The 18,738-nt window shown below is 55.8% G+C and overlaps 1 protein-coding gene and 1 long non-coding RNA gene across 3 annotated transcripts; one reads left to right on the forward strand and one right to left on the reverse strand.

Annotated features, from left to right (window-relative positions):
- Positions 1 to 145: 145 nt before the first annotated feature.
- SPRYD3 (SPRY domain containing 3) lies at positions 146 to 15,862 on the reverse strand. Its single transcript, XM_038577753.1, has 11 exons — positions 15,726 to 15,862; positions 13,137 to 13,283; positions 11,654 to 11,729; positions 11,014 to 11,138; positions 10,556 to 10,691; positions 9,523 to 9,708; positions 3,296 to 3,445; positions 2,859 to 2,916; positions 2,095 to 2,214; positions 1,835 to 2,007; positions 146 to 1,515 (listed from the first exon to the last, which is right to left on the reverse strand). Exons 1-11 carry the CDS (start codon positions 15,746 to 15,748, stop codon positions 1,381 to 1,383), a joined length of 1,329 nt encoding a protein of 442 aa, XP_038433681.1. The 5' UTR covers positions 15,749 to 15,862; the 3' UTR covers positions 146 to 1,380.
- LOC111092793 lies at positions 4,276 to 5,937 on the forward strand. Of its 2 annotated transcripts, none has more exons than XR_005380175.1 (2): positions 4,276 to 4,704; positions 5,233 to 5,937. It is a non-coding gene; the product is annotated as an uncharacterized LOC111092793 (long non-coding RNA). The 2 variants fall into 2 exon arrangements; XR_005380174.1 differs by having other exon boundaries at positions 4,277 to 4,668.
- Positions 15,863 to 18,738: the final 2,876 nt, after the last annotated feature.

Raw genomic sequence — 18,738 nt, forward strand, 5'->3', positions numbered from 1 at the left:
AGCCAGGTCCACAGAACACACACGATCCCCGTCCTTGGCCTCACACTGGTCCAGGTCTCCGGCGAGCAAGCTGCCTCAGCTGCGCCCACCTCTAGCCCTGCCCCTGCCCTATAGACTGGAAAGGACGCCCCTGTCCAGACTGTACTGATAAATACAGAAACTCCGTCTTTATTGGCTGTATAAACATCTCTGGGCTGTACATACATTTCATACATCGTAGCGGAGGGCCGAAGGGGGGACCCCAGCCACACAGCAGCTCACCCCCTTTCCCCAAGGCCCACCCACTCTGTGCAAACCAAGGCTAACAGCTCCCGCCCCCTTTTCCTCCCAGGAGAAGTCACTGTATGGGAAGGGGGTCGGGGTCAGGCGGCAGGAGACAGGAGGGCTTGGCTGGGGAGGACACATGTAAGTGCTAGAGTCAAACACTGAGGCAAAACAGGCAACTGGCACAGGCAGCAAGCTGGGGCCTGGGTGGGGTGGGGAACGGGGGCGAGGGGCCACACTGCCCTCTGGGCTCACGACCACGGCTCTGGGGGCTCGGCCTCACCACGGCAGGAGAGACTGCTCTGGACTCTGCCTACAGCCCAGGGAACCAGAGATGGGGCGCCATGGGTAGCCCAAGGCTGGCCAGGAGGGAACGGGAGCCAAGGCCCAGCCCCCTCACCAAGCAGCCCCTCTCACTCCGTTAAACACACCACGGACACCCACCTAGGTGTGTATGGCTGCGGGGAGCCGGAGACCCAGATTCTCTGTGGGACTCTACGGCACCTGAGCAGGCGGCGAGGGAGCAAGCGGGCTGTCAGGGGAAGGAGCGGAGACCCCGGAGGAGCATTCCTGGGACAGCAGTCAGTGGAAAGAGAGGGAAGGCCCGAGAGAGCCCCCCTAGCCCAGCCAGGGGGGACGACAGCAGCAACTGGTCCACACGATGAGGACAAGGAACAAAAAAGAGAAGATGCAAAGAGAAATACTGTGATAAATAGGGGAGTGGGCAGTCTCTACTCCACCCTCTGCAAAGCCTCATGCCCAAATAGCAGCTGAGACGGGGCCCACTCCTCTCCACTTGCACGGCCCGTGGGGAAAAGCGGGTGCGGGAGTCCACCAGCCAAAGCAAGGGGGACCCACCAGTATAGCAACACCATCCTTTGGACCTGTTCCTTTCCAACCAGGGACTTAGGCCCAAGACTGACTGATGGTCAGGATGGCACAGGTCAGGAACGTGGGCACAGAGGGGCGTGGCGGGGACCTGTCCGAGAGAGGCAGAGGGGCTACGCACTCCCTGGGGCCTGCTGGGTAAGCAAACCCGGGGGGAGGCAGGAACTGGGCACCTGGTTCTGCAAAGGGTGAGGGAAAGGAGGCAGGGCAGGTCTAGGGGAGAAGCCCCTAGCCACTTAGGGGATGGAGATCCACTTTGACTTTCTCCCCACAGCTCAGCATCCCGATGGTGGGGAAGAAGCCCCCAGAAGGTACAACAGCATCCTTCTTCCCGATGATCTTGCCGTTCCGAGTGAAGAAAACCTGGGGGTGGAGGCAGGGCGAGGAGTGGAGCAGGCTGGCTCTGGCCCCCTCTGCTGATGCCACAGACACACAGGCGGGACCCCAGGGCACCCCCCCCTCCCAGGCCCTCCGAGGGGAGCCTCAGCGGGAAGTGGCCACTAGGGGGCGTCTGGAAACCAGGTCCCACGGCGGCCCAGGGGCACGTAGCTCCTCAGAGCAGCAGCCCCTGCCAGGGCTCCCCTCATCGGCGCGCTCTGGCTCCCGTCCTATCCCCCAAGGGGCAGGCCCCCCAGACCCAGGAACCCTAGTCCAACCCCCATCCCACACCCGCCCCACTCACCACCACCTTCTTGCCCTCATGCTCTTGCTCAATCTCTTCCCCATCTTCTTCCTCTTCCTCTTCCTCCTCTTCCTCTTCTCCCTCCTGGTGCAGGTACATGACATTGCGGACGTTCCGGACGGCACGGGCAGTGGGGGATAGGATCACTGTGTCACAGCTGTCATCACTGTCACCTAGGAGGCCGGGAAAACGTGAGCCCCTGTGGTGCTGCCCCCACCGTCGGCCCGACACGCCTGGCCGGCCACCCTCAACCCACTCACCCTCACTGTCCAGAATGTAGTCCCGGGGGAACATGATGCCACAACCCATGATGTCCCCTTTGTAACAGCGTGGCCCGAAGGGGTCCCCCACGCCACTGCCATGGAAGATCTTCCCATCATCTGTTGAAGGGAGGGGAGAAGAGGAGACTTGCACCCAAAGGAGGGGCTGATGCTCTGCCCCTGCACACAGAGAGGTCCCTGCTTCAAGCAGAATGCTGGCCTGCCTCCCTCTCTGCCCCACCCCCGGGGGTGGGGGTGTGTCAAGGTGAAACAAAAATGGAGACAGAAATAGGAAGAGGCCCCAGATTTAAAAAAGAGACACTCTGTTCAAGGGGCTGAGGGACAGACTCCCTCAGGGAGCTGGAGGGAGAGGGAGAGGGCTGAGGAAGGGACGGGGTGGCACCAGGAGCTCAGGGCAACTGCTTTCTAAAGAGAGCCCTAAAGGAAATCAAGCTGATCCAAAAAAAAAAAAAAAAGGCAGGATCTACAAGAAGGCGCAGAGGGAGCCAACTCAGAGGCCTGGAATGTCCAGTTTGGGCCCAGATCCCCCGCCCCTGTTCGGCTCCCCTGGCTTTTCAGGCTACGAGGAAAATCAGGAGAAAGCACTACCAGCCTGGGAAAGGGAGAGGAGACAGCAGCCGGGGAAAGTCTCCCCTGCCAGAGGCTGGAGGGGAGACCATCCGCGGGGGGTTGGGGGGGTGTCAGGAACAGGCGTGTCTCTATGCCTCCACATACCCCGCAGCTCTAGGGCAGCCCCCACTCACCTGCATGATAAGCCACAGAGCCTCTGCTCCAGCCAGGGTGTCTGTTCTTGGGATAGTCCTGCACCAAGAAGGAAAAAGAAAACCTACGGTAGGTACCATGTGCGGAAAGAGGACAGGACAGAGGGCGTGTGAACCTTCAATCTTTTCAGACAGATGGCTGCTCACAACCCTGTGGCCTCCCACGCCTCTCGGGCACTAGAGAAGCCAGGGAAGCAGGGAGGGGGACGAGGGCACTTGGCTTTCCCAGCCAGGGCTGCAGGCCACCCCATCCCACCTTCAGGCCGACCTTCCATTGGGTCCTAGGTCATGGGGGGAGGGGGCTCTGTCCCAGGTTAAGACCCTCCCTCCACAGCCTGCCCACCTCCCCCCAACTTTCCCAAGAGCTTCGGGACCCCATCCCGCCAGCCCCGGAGCAGAGCAGCTCTACAAGTGCCCACCTTCCGGGCCAGCCCCAATGCGATGTAGCACTTCTCTCCAGGGTCCACGATCTCCACCTCAAAGTAGTGGCTACGGGTGCTCAGTGGGTGCCGCGCCTGGGCCAGCCCCACGTCGACGATGCTCTTGCCTTTGCCTAAGTACTCCAGCAGCTGCGGGGGGAGAGCCAAGGGCAGAATGACACCTGCCCCAGAAACCTGGTCCCAAGGCACTCAAGAGCAGCTTCCTGGGTCCAACAAAACCTCTCGCCAAAAGGGAAAGGATCCTAGAGGTGCATCGTGGGCCCCAATGTCCTAGGCAGGCATGGGAGAACGGGGCGCAGTGTGGGTAGCAAAGGTGGCAGCAGGGGCGGGAGGGCCGGGCCCCACAGCCACCTGCCACCTGAGCCGAAGACGCTCTCCTTGCCTCGGGAGAGAAGTGGGCAGCAGCGCAGCAACCAGGCGGCCAGGCACCAGTGGCCATGCTGGGGGCCTCTAGGCTCCGGCACCCCCTCCCTGAGCACCTGCTGGACAAGGCCTCCCCGGGGGCCCTGGGTGCAGAGAGGACCCCTGGAGGGGCCTAATGGGGACAAGGAGGGCACAGAGGGTAGGTGGCAGCTCCAGATGTCTGAGGAGCAGAGGAGAGCTCAGAAACCAACGTGCCTGGATGGGACTACCAGAATGCCTCAGGGCTGTTCTACTTGGCTTTGGACAGAGCTGGGCCGGGGGGCTGCCAAGGGGAGCCGGGGAACCCAGAACCACCGGCTCTACTCCTTTACCTAATGGCTCTACTCCTTTACCTAACGGACGGCAGCGGGACAAGACACGAAGGCAAGCCTTCCTGTTCACAGCCCCCCACAGCTCTCTCATACCACAGGGGTGGGGGGGCGGGGGCAGAGGGGAGGCGACTGATGGACTCTTGGGGCTCTTTGGTTCCACAATGGTCCTGCCTGGGCATGATGGGGCGGCAACCCCCAAGCTGGGCTGGGAGGATTTATTTATCAGTTGTCATGGTAACGGTGGGGTTCTGACTCAACCCCATCCCCTCTTGCCCCACCCTAGCATCACCTGGGAGTCCTTAATCCCTTTTTAATTAGCCAAACTGCCCCTCAAGACTTTACTCTACCCTCCAGCTCCTCCAGCCCCTCCAGCCCAGAAGAAAACACTGCCTGGGGACCTCCTCCACTTATCCCTGGCAAGCCTCTGGACCCTGGCCTCTCACCACCAAAGAACTCCTGCCTGAACAGGAAAGGAATTACGTTTGCCTGCACCAGCGTGGAAGCCTGTGTGTGTCTCCGGCAGACGCAGGGCCTCCATCCTCACCACTTTCTTCAGAGAGGAACCAGAAGGACTGGGTCCGTGCTCAGCCTTGGCTCCCCAGAGCACCACCACCCCAGGTCCATCCTCCCCTCCTCTCCAAAAGAGACCTGGAGGTGGGAATGGGGCGGGGCGGGGCGGGGGGGGGGGGGGGGGGGAGGCGGACGACAACCAGGGGAAAAGCCAGAGCTGCGTGGGCAACCTCCTACATCCACACTCAGGCTCTTTTTCAATTTCCTCCAGCCATGACCCTCTGTGTTTCGGGTTATGCTGGCCCTTGCATGTTTACGCCCCAGCCCAGGTGTCCTCCATTGGCTCACACTGCTTTCTTTCTGCAGAACGGGGTCCCTGGCAGGCCATCTTCTGACTTTCAGGGTGCTCATGAAGGCCCGTGTGGCTGGAATTCCCCTCACGGCCCCCTGTGTTCTCAGCTCAGCCTGGGTTCCTCCTCTGAGTCTCCCCACAAGCGGGAGGGGTGGCGCCTGGTGCACATTCACTGGCTTACACTCCACCCAGCAAGAGCAGCCCCCAGCCCACCCTCTCCGGCCAGCATTGCAGAACTGGGTGGGGGACCCCACAGCTGCCCTTGACCCACTCCATCCAACTGGCCTCAGTGTAGGAAACACAGTGTTCTCCACTCCCAGAGCCAAGAGCCAGCCGCTCCAGCTCCTGATCCTTGGGAAAAACCCGCCCAACCATCCCCTCGGCCTCAGCCCTGAGGAGGGCCGCTGCTGCAGTCTTGTCTGTGGACAGGGTGGGGACGCTTCCTCCAGCTAAAAGGTCAGGAGGATGAAGCAGACGACGGTGCGACTCTGAAACCCACTCCCCAGCCGGCACAGTGCTCAGACAGGCAGATGGATGGACAGATGGACAGACAGCTGCCAGCTGGGAGGCCAGGTCCCTGCAAATGCTGCCCTCCACACGAGAGGGACACCCACCCCTCAGGGCAGAAGCTGCCGGAATTCTGCTCCTCCCTCAGCTGCTCTCCCCTCCTGCCCAGTGATGTCCCCCGAGTCCTCAGAGGAGTCATCCAGAGCTTTCTCAGCACTTCCGGGGGCAGGTGGGCACTGTGGGCTCCCCGACAGCCTGGCTCCAGTTCACTCCTCCCTCCTCAGACAGGGCTGTTGGCAACCGAGAGTGGACGGAGGTCAGCCCCGATCAGCCCGATCGGGGCCGCCGCAATCTCCACGCTGGTCCCTCAATCTGCGCCTCAGAAGCCTCAGTTGGAAAGACAATCACACAGTAACTCCTGTGACTTACGAGCCCCTTTGAGGAAGTGACTGGCTGCTTTAGGCCTCAGTTTCTTCACCAGTAAAAGAGGGTTACTACCACCCGCATTTCCAAACAGACTAAATGAAGTGCGGCAAGTGCCGGGGGTCATTACACGGCTGCCTTTCCCTAATCAGGAAGTGGGGTCTAGACCGGAACACACCAGCTCGCCAATGCTTAAATGCTTAACAGTCACCCCAAAGCTACAAAAGACCAGACGTGCCAATTGCAGAAGGAAACAGCCCTCCATCTCAGCCCTTACCTCCAACTACAATGGCTTCTGAGGCTCCCAGAACTGTCACCTTTCCCCCTAGGAGAGGAGCACGCCCCAGATTACTCTATCCCCTCCAAGCAGCAGTCCCCTCTTAGTGCTTCTCTGCAAACAATGCCCAGCCAACAATGCCCAGCGGATGGGTCCCCTACATGTTTGGTGGGGGGAGGGGCGCCCTTTCCTTGGGGCTCTCAAGCCCCCCTGACTCCTGCGCCTCCCTCCCCACACCCACAAAGCCTTGGGAGGCCAGACAGGTGGACTGGAGGGCACAGAGCTGAGGCTGCAGAGGCAAGTGCAAAGAGCCTCCTGCACTCCAACCCCCACCTGGTACCAACAGCACCACCCCAGCCTCCTCTCTCCCGCTGGTACCCGCCCTCCTCCTCTTGCCAGCAAAGACCCTAATCCCTCTTGACAGGAGCAAGGCTCAGTGCCCTGAGGCCTAGAAGCAGCTGAAGCAGGAACCCAGAACGTGCTCCCCACCAGCCAGCTCAGGCCCCAACACGGTCTCCTCCTGGCTTGGATCCGGGAGGACCCCTGGAGGGTGGGGCCTCAATCACCCCTCTTTGTGTACCAAAGCTGTTGCCCCGTCACTAAGGAGTTGTCAGAGGAGCTATGTGCATGAAACAAAGACAGAATGAGCCTAATCCCCCAGCTTTACCTCCTGCCCCCCACCCTCCACACATGACCTCACTTTGCAAGGCCTGGGGGCAGGGATGAGGTGAGGAGCAACACCCCCATCCCTAAGCAAACACAGCAGCAATTCTTCAACACCCTCATAGCTCTGCAAAGGTGGGGGGACTCTAGGAGGGGAAACTGAGGCCATAGGACATAGGGGCAAGACTTCCATTCAAGAAGAGCCAGGTCTGTCTGTATAAAAACAACAATTGAAGCTAGGTAGTGGGTAGATGATGGATGCTCACTGTATCATTTCTTCAACTTTTCGGTACATAAGAAATTGTTCATAATTTAATGTCAGAACCAAAAAAACGGGGGTCAGGAACTTGCTCTTTGTGGGAAGAACCAGTGAGAAAGGAAGGGAGAAGAGATAACTGAGATTCCAAACTGAGAGAGAGGCCCAGGAGGCAAAGGGTCCCATGGCAGCCCAATAAACTCACCTAGAAGGGCTGTGGCTAAGGGAACCGGTCAGGAGACTCACAGGGAAAGTAGGAACTTAATCCTGGGAACTCCAGATCCATCTTATAAGAAGGGCCAGGAGGAGAGATGACAGGCTACAGAAGGGGGGCTGGGGAGAAGGACACAGCACGTATCTGGTAGTGAGTGGACAGGGCAAGGGCAAAGGATCAAAGAATGAATATCCAGGCTTGGTTTTGCTGCTAATTCACTGTTTGACGTTTGAACAAGTCTTTTCACTTCTGTTTGGGGCTGTTTTTTCATCGGCTGCACCAGAAGAGATCTGGGAACAAAAGGGCTGTCACAATGACTATGAGAGGTTGCTCTAAGTCATCCTGGGTCTGGGCGCCAGGGATGCTAAACATCTTGCACGTCAAGTAACGGTCTCCAGCTCCATGCTGGGAAGCCCTGGACTAGATGGCATCAGAGTTTCTCCCAAACCATTAATGTTCTAAAGGACATTCTACTGGAAACGTCACCCAAGACGGTAGAAACAGGCTCCAACCAACAACAGAGGTCTGAGGCCCCAGGGAAAGGCTCCCCACAGAGCGGACAGGAAAACAGGAAGAGCAAAGAGAAGAAACAGCTGAGCTAGACATCTTTAGAAATGGGAGGCACACGCATGGCCCAAATGACCTCTCCCAGGCTCCTCCAGGAAACACAACTCTGGTGGCTGGATCAGAAACACAGTGGATGGTCAGAAGCGACAAGAGGGCGCAGGGCAAGAGACAAGTGGGGATGGAGGAAACTGGGTAAGTCACTCTCATTTGGAAGATGGGGTAGTTGGCAAGAGGAGACAACAGGCATACAAGCCTCAAGAGGCTCACGCCCAGTCTCTTCCCCAGAGGACCAGGCGCTCAGGGAACAGTGTGCCCACCCTGCCACCTGTCCCAAGCTGGGGTGAGGGTCTGAGAGAAGAGCCAAACGTCACAGCTTACGTCTAAGAAAGAAAAAAATTATCCAATGTGTGACCTAAGGGCATTGGGGGAGGGCAGAGAGGAAGGAAAGCTATTTTTAAACGTCTACAGGATCCTACATCAATTAGAAAAGATTGCCTGGGAGGAGCTGGGGGCAGAGTGGGGACAGGTCCAGGCAGGGAAAGGATGCCAGGAAAACACTCTTGAGGAGAGGTCAGGGATGAGAGCTGGAACACCTGCCCTGGCTCAGTCCCAAATTCAACTCTGTAGATGTTGTCAAATGATGGTAGAAGGGGGAAAAGAAAGGAGAGAGATGAGGGTCAGGGAGTGGGCATATGAAGCCCCCGGCTTACAGCCATCCCGTCCTCAGACTCCAGTGCCAGAGGGGGTGCAGAGTGTCAGAAGCAGCAGGAGGGCACATGGTCCATCTTCCCTAAGTCTGACTCACCTCAAACTCCAGAATGGGGGGAGCCTGGCTCATAATCTACTCCCACCCCCCACTGTTTCTGTTTTGCTATCAAAGACTGAGTTGAAAACAGCCTGGGTTGGGGTGAGAAGGCCAGAGGGTGGAGAAAAAGGTTGAGCCGGAGCAGGAGGGCAGCACAGGGACAATTCCAAGTGGGAGGTCCGAGCAGCCCACCAGAGGTCAGGGCCAGCACCCTGACTCAGCATCCACTCACACCCAACCCAGGACAAGGCATAGAGGGTAGATGTGAAGAATTTCCCTCTCCCGAGGTCCATTTGCTCCCCCAAGAAAGTTTCAAATCCAGGGAGAGACCAAAGCAGGTAGGATGGGAAGATGTATAAAAAAGCAAGCTTTGGAGAGTCAAGGATTCTCATGGAATCTTCCTCTGCCTTTATTCTCGTCTATTAAAATGTAGGGATAGACAGAAGACACTGACATTTACACTGACTCCAAACGGATCTCACTTGGTGGCTGGAACAGAAACACAGTGGGTTTGGGGTAGGAGTAGGACTTGTGACCACACATGCCCCACAGCACAGTGAATGGACAGCTCCAAAGGCACGTGTGCAGAGGGCAGCAGAGGGTACCCGATGCAGAAGGAAGCAAAGAAGGCAAAAGAGAACTTACTGCTGTTCTGAGAGCAAAGCAACTCACCTGAGCTCTCAGGGACAGGGAAGGGAAGGAGACAACCAGCACTAAGGAGAACACAGATCTGGATTCTAAGAATCATGTCAAGGCCCCTGATACCCATTTCCCAAGACCCTGCAAGAAACACCACCTTGCTCCCCATTCTAAGCAATTCAGACACGCGTATATGGCCCGGGGGGTGCGGCCCAGCCCTCCCTGGCAATGACCACCGCATCCCATGCTTCTCACTTACAGTTCCGCAGACTCTGACATCATGCAGCCGGCCCCACTCGTCCTCGTAACTGTCCACCATCATGACGCTGTCATCCTCGCGGCCCAGCTCAGCATTGAGGTGCAGCCGCACCTCCTCACCCAGAGAGTGCATGCCCACTGCTGGGAACAGTCCATCTGGGGACATGGGCATGATGGTGGAGCCCACCTGGAGTGGAGGGAGGAAGGGAAAGAGAGAGCTGCCGCCAGGCTCCCTTTTCCATAGCTCACCTGATTCTCTCCAGGGTACTTTCGAGATGATGCAACAAATAAGACAGACAGAAAAACAAAAGTACAGAAAAGTTGGAAAAGTTGCTAAGGACTCCTGGCCAAGCAAGGTATCCACAGAGCTAGATGGCAAATGCAAGTCTCTTGACTTACTGCCAAATAGTTTCGGTACATGTGAGTGTGTTCTGGAGCAGGTTAGTGAGGAGGCATGGATCCTATGGAGGGACAACCTCGTGGCCAAGGCCTGGGACAGCGATCCTCCCAGGGTGGGAGAGGGAGCTGGGTAGGAGAAGTAAAGAGCTAGGGGGCTCTCTCTCTCTCCTACTTGCTCTTACCCATCTCTTCATCACTACTAGCCTCTCTCTGAAGCAGGAAGGAAAGAACAAGTGAAACAAAAGAACACACAGAGGGGCATATCCTCACATCTTCCAGTCAAAGCTCCAAAGAGGACCTCTAGCTTATGCATCCAGGCTGTAACTTCTCCCTCTCTTTCTGCTCAAAACCTTCCCCTAAATCACCTGATCCTTTCCCCAACAATCTCTGCTCACCCTCCACTGCACAAACCTACCCCTCTGCATCTATCCTCTAGGCTAATGTCCCAGCATCCCTGGGCAGGGGCGGTGTCTTCTCCAAATGCAGACTTCAGGAGAAGCTCAAGATGGCCTGAAGGAGATGGGAATTCAGCCTCGGGGTCCCTGGGCAAGCCCCAACCAGTAGATCATTTGCATACCCACAATTCTTCGGATGGCTTCAAGCCCCTCAAATCCCACCCAGAATTTCCCACTCACCCGCTTCCCATTTTTGGTGAAGAAGATCTGAGCAGTCTGCACATCAAAGGACACAGGCTCAATGCCACAACCAATCCGGTCCCCAGAGTTGCACTTTGACCCAAACTGGCGGCCTTTGGCTCGGCCGTTGTACAGCCTGTGGACAGAGCAGCACAGACACAGGACCTAAGCCTGGCCTCCCAACTTCTCCACGGCACAAACCCCTGGGGCCTACCTTGCTGCTCCCAGTCACTCTGCGATGGCATCTACTTGTGTCCACACATGAGCTCCACCCGCCCCTCTAAGTCCAAGAACCTCCAAGTCTAGCTATTAGGCCACCTTCCCATCCTGATCAGAAAAGTCCACGAAAACATGCCAAGATAGGTGACGGAATGGCAGAAGCAATCCAGGGCAGTCCTTGGTATCTAAAGTTCCCGAATCCATAGGAAAGGGGTCAGGTTCCACAAGAGGCAACTCACTTGCCATCATCAGCATGGTAGGCTACAGAGTCAGGCAACCAGCCAGGCTGGTGATCCAGGCTGTAGTACTGAGGGACCAGCCCCACAGCAATGGTGCCCCGGACCCCGCTGTCCACAATCGACACCTGGAGGAAGGAGAGCAGGGCACAGTTAGCAGGTACCAGAAATGCAATGAATTGCTGGGGGTGCTGGGGAAGGGGAGCAGACATCAAAGACTCAAAGAGGCTCAAAGAGACGAAAGACATGCGGATTGGAGAAAAGACAGGGCACTCTGAACTGGGAAGACTAGGGCCCTACTTTATCATGATTACTCAGAAAATCATTTCCAAATCATGGGAAAAGATAGGACATGGAGCAGAGGCTGGGCTTGGGTTAGCAGGTGGGAAAGGACATGGGTCAGAGCCTGAGATACGGGTCAAAGCTACTACCTAGCTGAGGGGCAGGAGAGCAGAAGGACCAGGGTGACAGGACTAGGGCACCTATCTCTCATCTGAGACGCCTTGCTATCCTCTGCCCTTTTCTCAGCTAAAAAGACAGCCCAGAGGGAAAATTAAAAGGATCAGATCAAGAATCTAATAAAAGAGCTCCCTGGAGCTTAACATGCTCACCCCCTGCTCTGCCCACCCACTGCCTTGATCACCTCAAAATAATTGCTGTCCTTGGTCAGAGGTCGAGAAGCCACGTAGCAGCCAACTTCCCCGGAGTTTCCATGGTAACTGATGGAGGAATGAGGGCGGAGTTCCATTAGCAGCCTAGCCCAGGAGTTGGGGGGATGGCCTCAGATCCCCACCCTCCCAACCCCACAAGGGCCAACACAGAGGAGAATCCATCAGGTCACACTTCAGGACATCTGCACAGACACCAGAACAAGATACTTGAGGTCACCTACCCCTCCTGCTGCCTCCAGCCAGGGTCCAACCCACACCAGACCAACACAAGCCCAGCTCCTTCATTTCCAGGGGGAAGAGAACTAAGCAGAGCCTCGCTTAGTTGCCTAATAGGGGGTCTCACAACCCTGTCTAACCTCAATCCCTCATGCTGCAGCTTCGGCCCTTTCCCTCTGGCTCTGGCCTCAGTGGAGCTGAAGAGCCGCGAGTCTTTATCCTCTGTACCAAAGCCCTTCATAGACTGGAAGATGGTTATTTGGTCCCCACGCCTCAGCTTTCTTGTCTCCGGGCTAAAAAGCACTACTTCTTCCCCGGTTCAGGGACAACTTTGAGAGAGAAGCAGGCTCAGGAGGAGTCAGGAAAGGGGTCAAGTCAGAAAACAAAGAGAAAACAGGAGATCCCCGGGTGGCTCAGCAGTTTAGTGCTGCCTTAGGCCCAGGGTGTGATCCTGGAGACCCAGGATCAAGTCCCACATCGGGCTCCCTGCATGGAGCCTGCTTCTCCCTCTGCCTGTGTCTCTGCCTCTCTCTCTCTCTGTGTCTCTCATGAATAAATAAATAAAATCTTAAAAAAAAAAAAAAAAAAGGGAAAACACACACACACACACACACACACACACAGCACAGGGCTGGAGAGTGGTGGGCAGGATGTACTACAGAACCATCCTTCCCAAAACAGGAAATCCACTGCCTCTGAATCCACGGCCACTCTCCATTGGACCCAACCCGACACGCAGGCTGAGGAGACACAGACACCCCACACGCCCCTGGAGTCCTCTCTTCCCCACAAGGCACTTGGGCAACTCGAGACGCCAGCGGCTTCCTACCTCTGACGTGAGTGCTTGCAACACAGACCAGAACACAGTGACCCAGAGAAACAGGCAGAAGGGGGCATGGGGTGTAGCCGCACACACTGCTCCACTCAGAAAGGCCTCCAGGGTCAAAGGCCCTCCCGGTACAGTGCAGTCTTCTGCTTCAGAAAAAGCCCTTTTCATCTCTAAGACCTGGCAAAAATGGGGATCCCCGGTGGCTCAGCGGTTTAGCATCTGCCTTCGGCCCAGGGCGTGATCCTGGGGTCCCGGGACCTGAGTCCCACGTCAGGCTCCCTGCATGGAGCCTGCTTGTCCCTCCTGTGTCTCTGCCTCTCTCTGTGTCTCTCGTGAATAAATAAATAAAACCTCAAAATAATAAGATCTGGCAAAGCAAGGAAAATGTGGAAGCACTCCCCTAAACTCACCTCAAAGTGTCTCCATCTACAAGAATGTGCTTGAACCTCTCCTGGTATCGGAAAGCTCGGACCTCTCGAATCTCCCGGATCCTCCGGCGCCAGTTCAGAAACCGGTAGTGCAGGTTGAGGTCATCCATCTTGTTCATGAGAACAAACCTGTCACGGAAAGAAGGGGACTGAGAAGGAAGTGGGGCCCCGAGCAAAGCACCTCAGCCTGTTTGACCCAGAATGTGGAGAGGGCACTGGACGGATGCGAAGCCAGCCCATGATCCCCATCCTCATTCTTCCACTCAGCAAACGTTTACTGAGCTCCTACTACGTGCTCTGTTCCTGGTGCAAGGGGTATGGCTGTGAACAAGATGGGTGGAATCCAGGCAGCCCGGGTGGCCCAGTAGTTTAGCGCCGCCTTCGGCCCTGGGCCTGATCCTGGAGACCCGGGATCGAGTCCCACATCAGGCTCCCTGCATGGAGCCTGCTTCTCCCTCTGCCTGTGTCTCTGCCTCTCTCTCTGTGTCTCTCATGAATAAATAAATAAAATCTTTAAAAAAAAAAAAAAAGATGAGTGGAACCCGTGCTCAGCACTTCCAGTCTGGTCAGGGAGACACGACAGGTAAGACGTGGACCCAACAGCACCAGACACTGGAGGACACAGCCGCGTGGTGTCACACAGAATAATGAGTCAAACTCTAAAAACGACTTTGGATACAGTGGACAGAGGAAACCTCTCTAAGCTGACATCTGAGTTGAGATGAGAAGAGGCCCAAGAAACAGTATTTCAGACAGAGGGGACGGCCGGCAGTTGAGTCCTGGGGCAGAAGGGGGCAGGCATGGCAGAGGAACAGACAGGCCAAGGTGGCTAGTCCGTAGGGAATATCCAAGAAGAGGACGGGAAGAAGGCAGGGGCCAGCAGGAGGCTCTAGGAGGCCCCATGGGCCACGCTAAGGAATCTGGATCTTATCCCAAGTGGGCTGGGCAACCTCCGGAGGGCTTTAAGCAAGGAAATGATAGGATTTCAAGGTTCAAAAAATAAAAAATAAAAATAAATAAAAATAAATAAAAGAATTTCAAGGTTCATCGGGTTGTTCAGGTCATTCAGGTGGCTGGCTCCGAACTGATCATAAGAGAAGCAAGACCCCAAGGGGCAACCAATTCGGCAGGCGGTTGCTGCAGCAGCTCCATGAAGCCACGGCATCCACGGGGATGGAAGCAGTGAAGGCGGAGAGGAGGGCGGTGGAAGAGGACCGGGGGAGTTGAAGCCACCTGTGAAGCTGATGGATGCATGGATGGATGGATGGATGGATTTTATGAATGAATGAATAAATGATTTTTTTTAATTTTTATTTATTTATGATAGTCACACACAGAGAGAGAGAGAGAGAGGCAGAGACACAGGCAGAGGGAGAAGCAGGCTCCATGCACCGGGAGCCCGACGTGGGATTCGATCCCGGGTCTCCAGGATTGCGCCCTGGGCCAAAGGCAGGCGCCAAACCGCTGCGCCACCCAGGGATCCCTGAATGAATGATTTTTTTTTTTTTTTCCTGGAAGCCAAAAGTGAGCAAAAACGGGAGGTACGAATGAATGAGTCAATGAGAGAGTGAGTGAATGAATGAATGAAATTTTCCTGGAAGCCGAAAGTGAGGAAAACGGGAGGTACGAACGAATGAGTGAGTCAATGAATGAATGAATGAATTTTTCCTGGAAGCCGAAAGTGAGGAAAACGGGAGGAACAAACGAGTGAGTGAGTGAGTGAGTGAATGAATGAATGAATGAATGAATTTTTCCTGGAAGCCGAAAGTGAGGAAAACGGGAGATACGAACGAATGAGTGAGTCAATGAATGAATGAATGAATTTTTCCTGGAAGCCGAAAGTGAGGAAAACGGGAGGAACAAACGAGTGAGTGAGTGAGTGAGTGAGTGAATGAATGAATGAATGAATGAATTTTTCCTGGAAGCCGAAAGTGAGGAAAACGGGAGATACGAACGAATGAGTGAGTCAATGAATGAATGAATGAATTTTTCCTGGAAGCCGAAAGTGAGGAAAACGGGAGGAACAAACGAGTGAGTGAGTGAGTGAGTGAATGAATGAATGAATGAATGAATTTTTCCTGGAAGCCGAAAGTGAGGAAAACGGGAGGAACGAACGAGTGAGTGAATGAATGAATGAATGAATGAATTTTTCCCGGAAGCCAAAAGTGAGGAAAACGGGCGGTCCTCTTCCTGTCGCCCAAGCCCCGGGCAGCCGGGGCCGCGCCCCACAGCGCCCGTCAGCCGCCCCGCGGCCGCCGCCGCCACCACGCGGCCCGGAGGGGTGGGCTCCGGGGGCCGCCAGCGGCGCCCCACACCCGCGTCCGGCCGCCCGGAGCCGCCCCGCGCCCCGCCTCCCGCCTCAGGCCCCGGGGACACCGAGACCCGGGGCCGGCGTCCGGCTCGTCAGGGCGTCCGCGCGGCGTCCCGGGCCCGGCGCCCGGCCGGCGAGGGTCCTGAGGCGGGAAGCCCCGAGACCGCGGCGCAGGCCCCGCCCCGGACCCCCCGGCGCCCCCGCCTCCGGCTCCGGGGACACCCGAGGCCTCCGGGACCCCGCCCCCGATCCCCGCCTACCGGGGCCGCCGCGTCCTCCTCATCCATAGGCCTCTGAGCGCCGCGCACTAGCTGCTCGGCCGCCGCCACCACACACATCCGGGTCCCCGCCCTTCCTACGCTCCCCGAGGCCCGCCCCCCCGGGCCGGCCAATCCGCAGCGGCGCAGCGCGACCGGCACCCGCAGCAGCCAATCGGAGGCCGCGGGCGGGGTCGGGCGCGGCCCGCGGAGCCGGGCGCCAGCGCGGGGCAGGGGCCGGCGAGGCCGGGTTCGGAGGCTGGGAGGCGGCGACGTGGCGGCGCGGACGGCGCGCTGGGCGGTCACGGGGCGGCTGCCGCGCGGCGCCGGAGGGCAGCCCCGGGGAGCGCCCCGACGGCCCAGCAGCGCCGGGCGGCCTGCCCCGCCCGCGAGGACCCCGAGGCCGGCCGCCGCCCGGGCCCCGCGGAGCACGTGCTGCCCGCGCTGCACACGCCCCGTGCCGAGGCGGGGACGACGGCCCGGGGGACGGGGCCAAGGACGCCGCGCGGCGCCGACGCCCTGGCCGCGACCCCGGGGCCCCTAGGGAGGGCCTCGCCCCCGCAGCCTCTCGTCCCGCGGTCTCCCCCTCCGCACTTCTCTTACTTTCTCACCGCCCTTCGTTGTTTGGAGGCCGCCTCGGCGGCGCGGTCTGCCCCTGCTCGCCCGCGGCCGCCTGCACGCCCTGGGCCCCGACGGCAGCCCCTCAGCGTCGTGCAAACAAGCGCGGGGACTGAACGCACGCGGGAAACTGCGGAAGCCGCATTAGGGCCTCACTTCCGTGCGCCTGAGCTCGACCCCTCAACCAGAATCTTGAGGGCAGCCCTGGGGGCTCAGCGGCTTAGCGCCGCCTTCAGCCCAGGGCGTGACCCCGGGTCCCGGGATCGAGTCCCACGTCGGGCTCCCTGCATGGAGCCTGCTCCTCCCTCTCTGCCTCTCTCTCTCTCTCCCTGTGTCTCTCATGAATAAATAAACAAATAAAACGTTTAAAAATAAATAAATAAAATAAACAAGAATCTTTTTTTTAATTTTTTTTAATTTTTATTTATTTATGATAGTCACAGAGAGAGAGAGAGAGAGAGAGGCAGAGACACAGGCAGAGGGAGAAGCAGGCTCCATGCACCGGGAGCCTGACGTGGGATTCGATCCCGGGTCTCCAGGATCGCACCCTGGGCCAAAGGCAGGCGCCAAACCACTGCGCCACCCAGGGATCCCAATAAACAAGAATCTTGAACCGTGTGGTCTCTAGGCTCCCATCCACCCCCTGGATGACATGAATCCCCCGACTCATCTCCTGCGTCCTTCATTGCTACTCTTTGACCTCCTCTTCCCGAATTACGAGAACACCCCAAGCCTCAGCTCAGCTCTTCCCAAAGGCAGCCAAAAAGCAACTCCCAGAGTCCCAGCCATCCCACGTAGGCTCTCCTGGCTCCCTCCAGAACCCAGCTAGCTAGTTAGGGCACGGAATGGGCAGATGGCAGAAGAAGGTGTTCCCAACATGTTACTGATGGTTGGTGATTCCACTCAACCTTTCCTCATCTTCAGGTTCCAGATGCAGGGCCTCAGCCCTTTGGGTGAATCCTCAATCTGTTGGCGTTCTCGGGATTTAATTGGCAATTTGTGCTTGGTATCTAAATCCATTTGACTAAACGTTATTGGGATATAATTGACATGCAATAAGCCCCGCATATTTAAGGTGTACAGTTTGGTGAGTTAGGTATACACCCGCGAAAACGCCGCAGTCGAAATAGTGCACATATCATTACCTCCAGAAGTGTCTTCCTGCTGTTTTTGAAATCTCTCCCTCTCATCGTCTCATCCCCAGGAAACAACTAATCTGCTTTCTGTCACTAGTTTAGCTTGCATTTTCCAAAATTTTACATAAACGAAATCACAGAATATATGCTCTTGTGGGGGAGGAGTGTCTGGCTCCTCTTATTTGTCAGCATAACTATCTTGAGATTCGTCCATGTTGTGTCATGTCTCAGTAGTTTATTCTGGAATTTTTTTGTTTGTTTTTTTTTTTTTTGCTGAATAGTATGATTCACCTGTTGATGGATGGACGTTTGGTTGTTTCCAATCTTTGGCTGTTGCAAATAAAGCTGCTAGGAACATTTATGCCATATCTTTGTGTGGAGACACATTTCATTTTCTCTTTAAGATTGTATTTATTTATTCATTCATGAAAGACACAGAGAGAGAGAGGCAGAGACACAGGCAGAGGGAGAAGCAGGCTCCATGCCGGGAGCCGAAGGTAGGACTCATCCCGGGTCTACAGGATCACGCCCTGGGCGGAAGGCCACGCCAAACCACTGAGCCACCAGGCTGCCCTTAATTTGCATTTTCATAATGACTAATGATATTGAATATCTTCACGTGCATATTTGTCATCCATATATCTTCCTTGGCGAATATTATTATACTTCCTTTTTGCAGATGAAGATCCTGAGGCTGGCCTCCGTAACTAATCCCAATAGGTCCACAATCAAGATAACGAACATGTCTGTGCAAGTCATTTGCCCAGTTTTAAAAATCGAGTTGCCTTACTTAATATTGCATTTTGAAAGTTTTTTGTATATTCTGAATTCAAATCCCTTATCAGATTTGCGATTTACATTTCTTCTTGTCTTCTCATCATTTAACAGTGTCCTTCAAGGAGCAGAAGTTCTTAATCATGAAGATGTACAATTTATCAAGTTTTAACTTTATGAATCATGGTTTTGGTGTCCTATTTAAGAAATTTTGCCTAACCCGAGGTCACAAAGATGTTCTCTTGTGGTTTTTTTTCTAGAAGTTTTATGGTTTTAAATTTTTACATTAAGTCTATAATCCATTAATACATTTTTTTAATTTTGCTTTTTTTTTCTTTTTTTTTCCTTTTTTTTCCTTTTTTTTTTTTTCTTTTTTTCTTTTTTTTCCACTGGTTCATTTTTTTTTAATTTTGAAACCAATTATACTTGCAAAACTAGTACATGGACTTCCACATGACTTTAGCCCAGCTTCCCCTAATATTAACATC

The sequence above is a fragment of the Canis lupus genome, chromosome 27 (assembly GCF_011100685.1).
Source record: "Canis lupus familiaris isolate Mischka breed German Shepherd chromosome 27, alternate assembly UU_Cfam_GSD_1.0, whole genome shotgun sequence".
Lineage (NCBI taxonomy): Eukaryota > Metazoa > Chordata > Mammalia > Carnivora > Canidae > Canis > Canis lupus.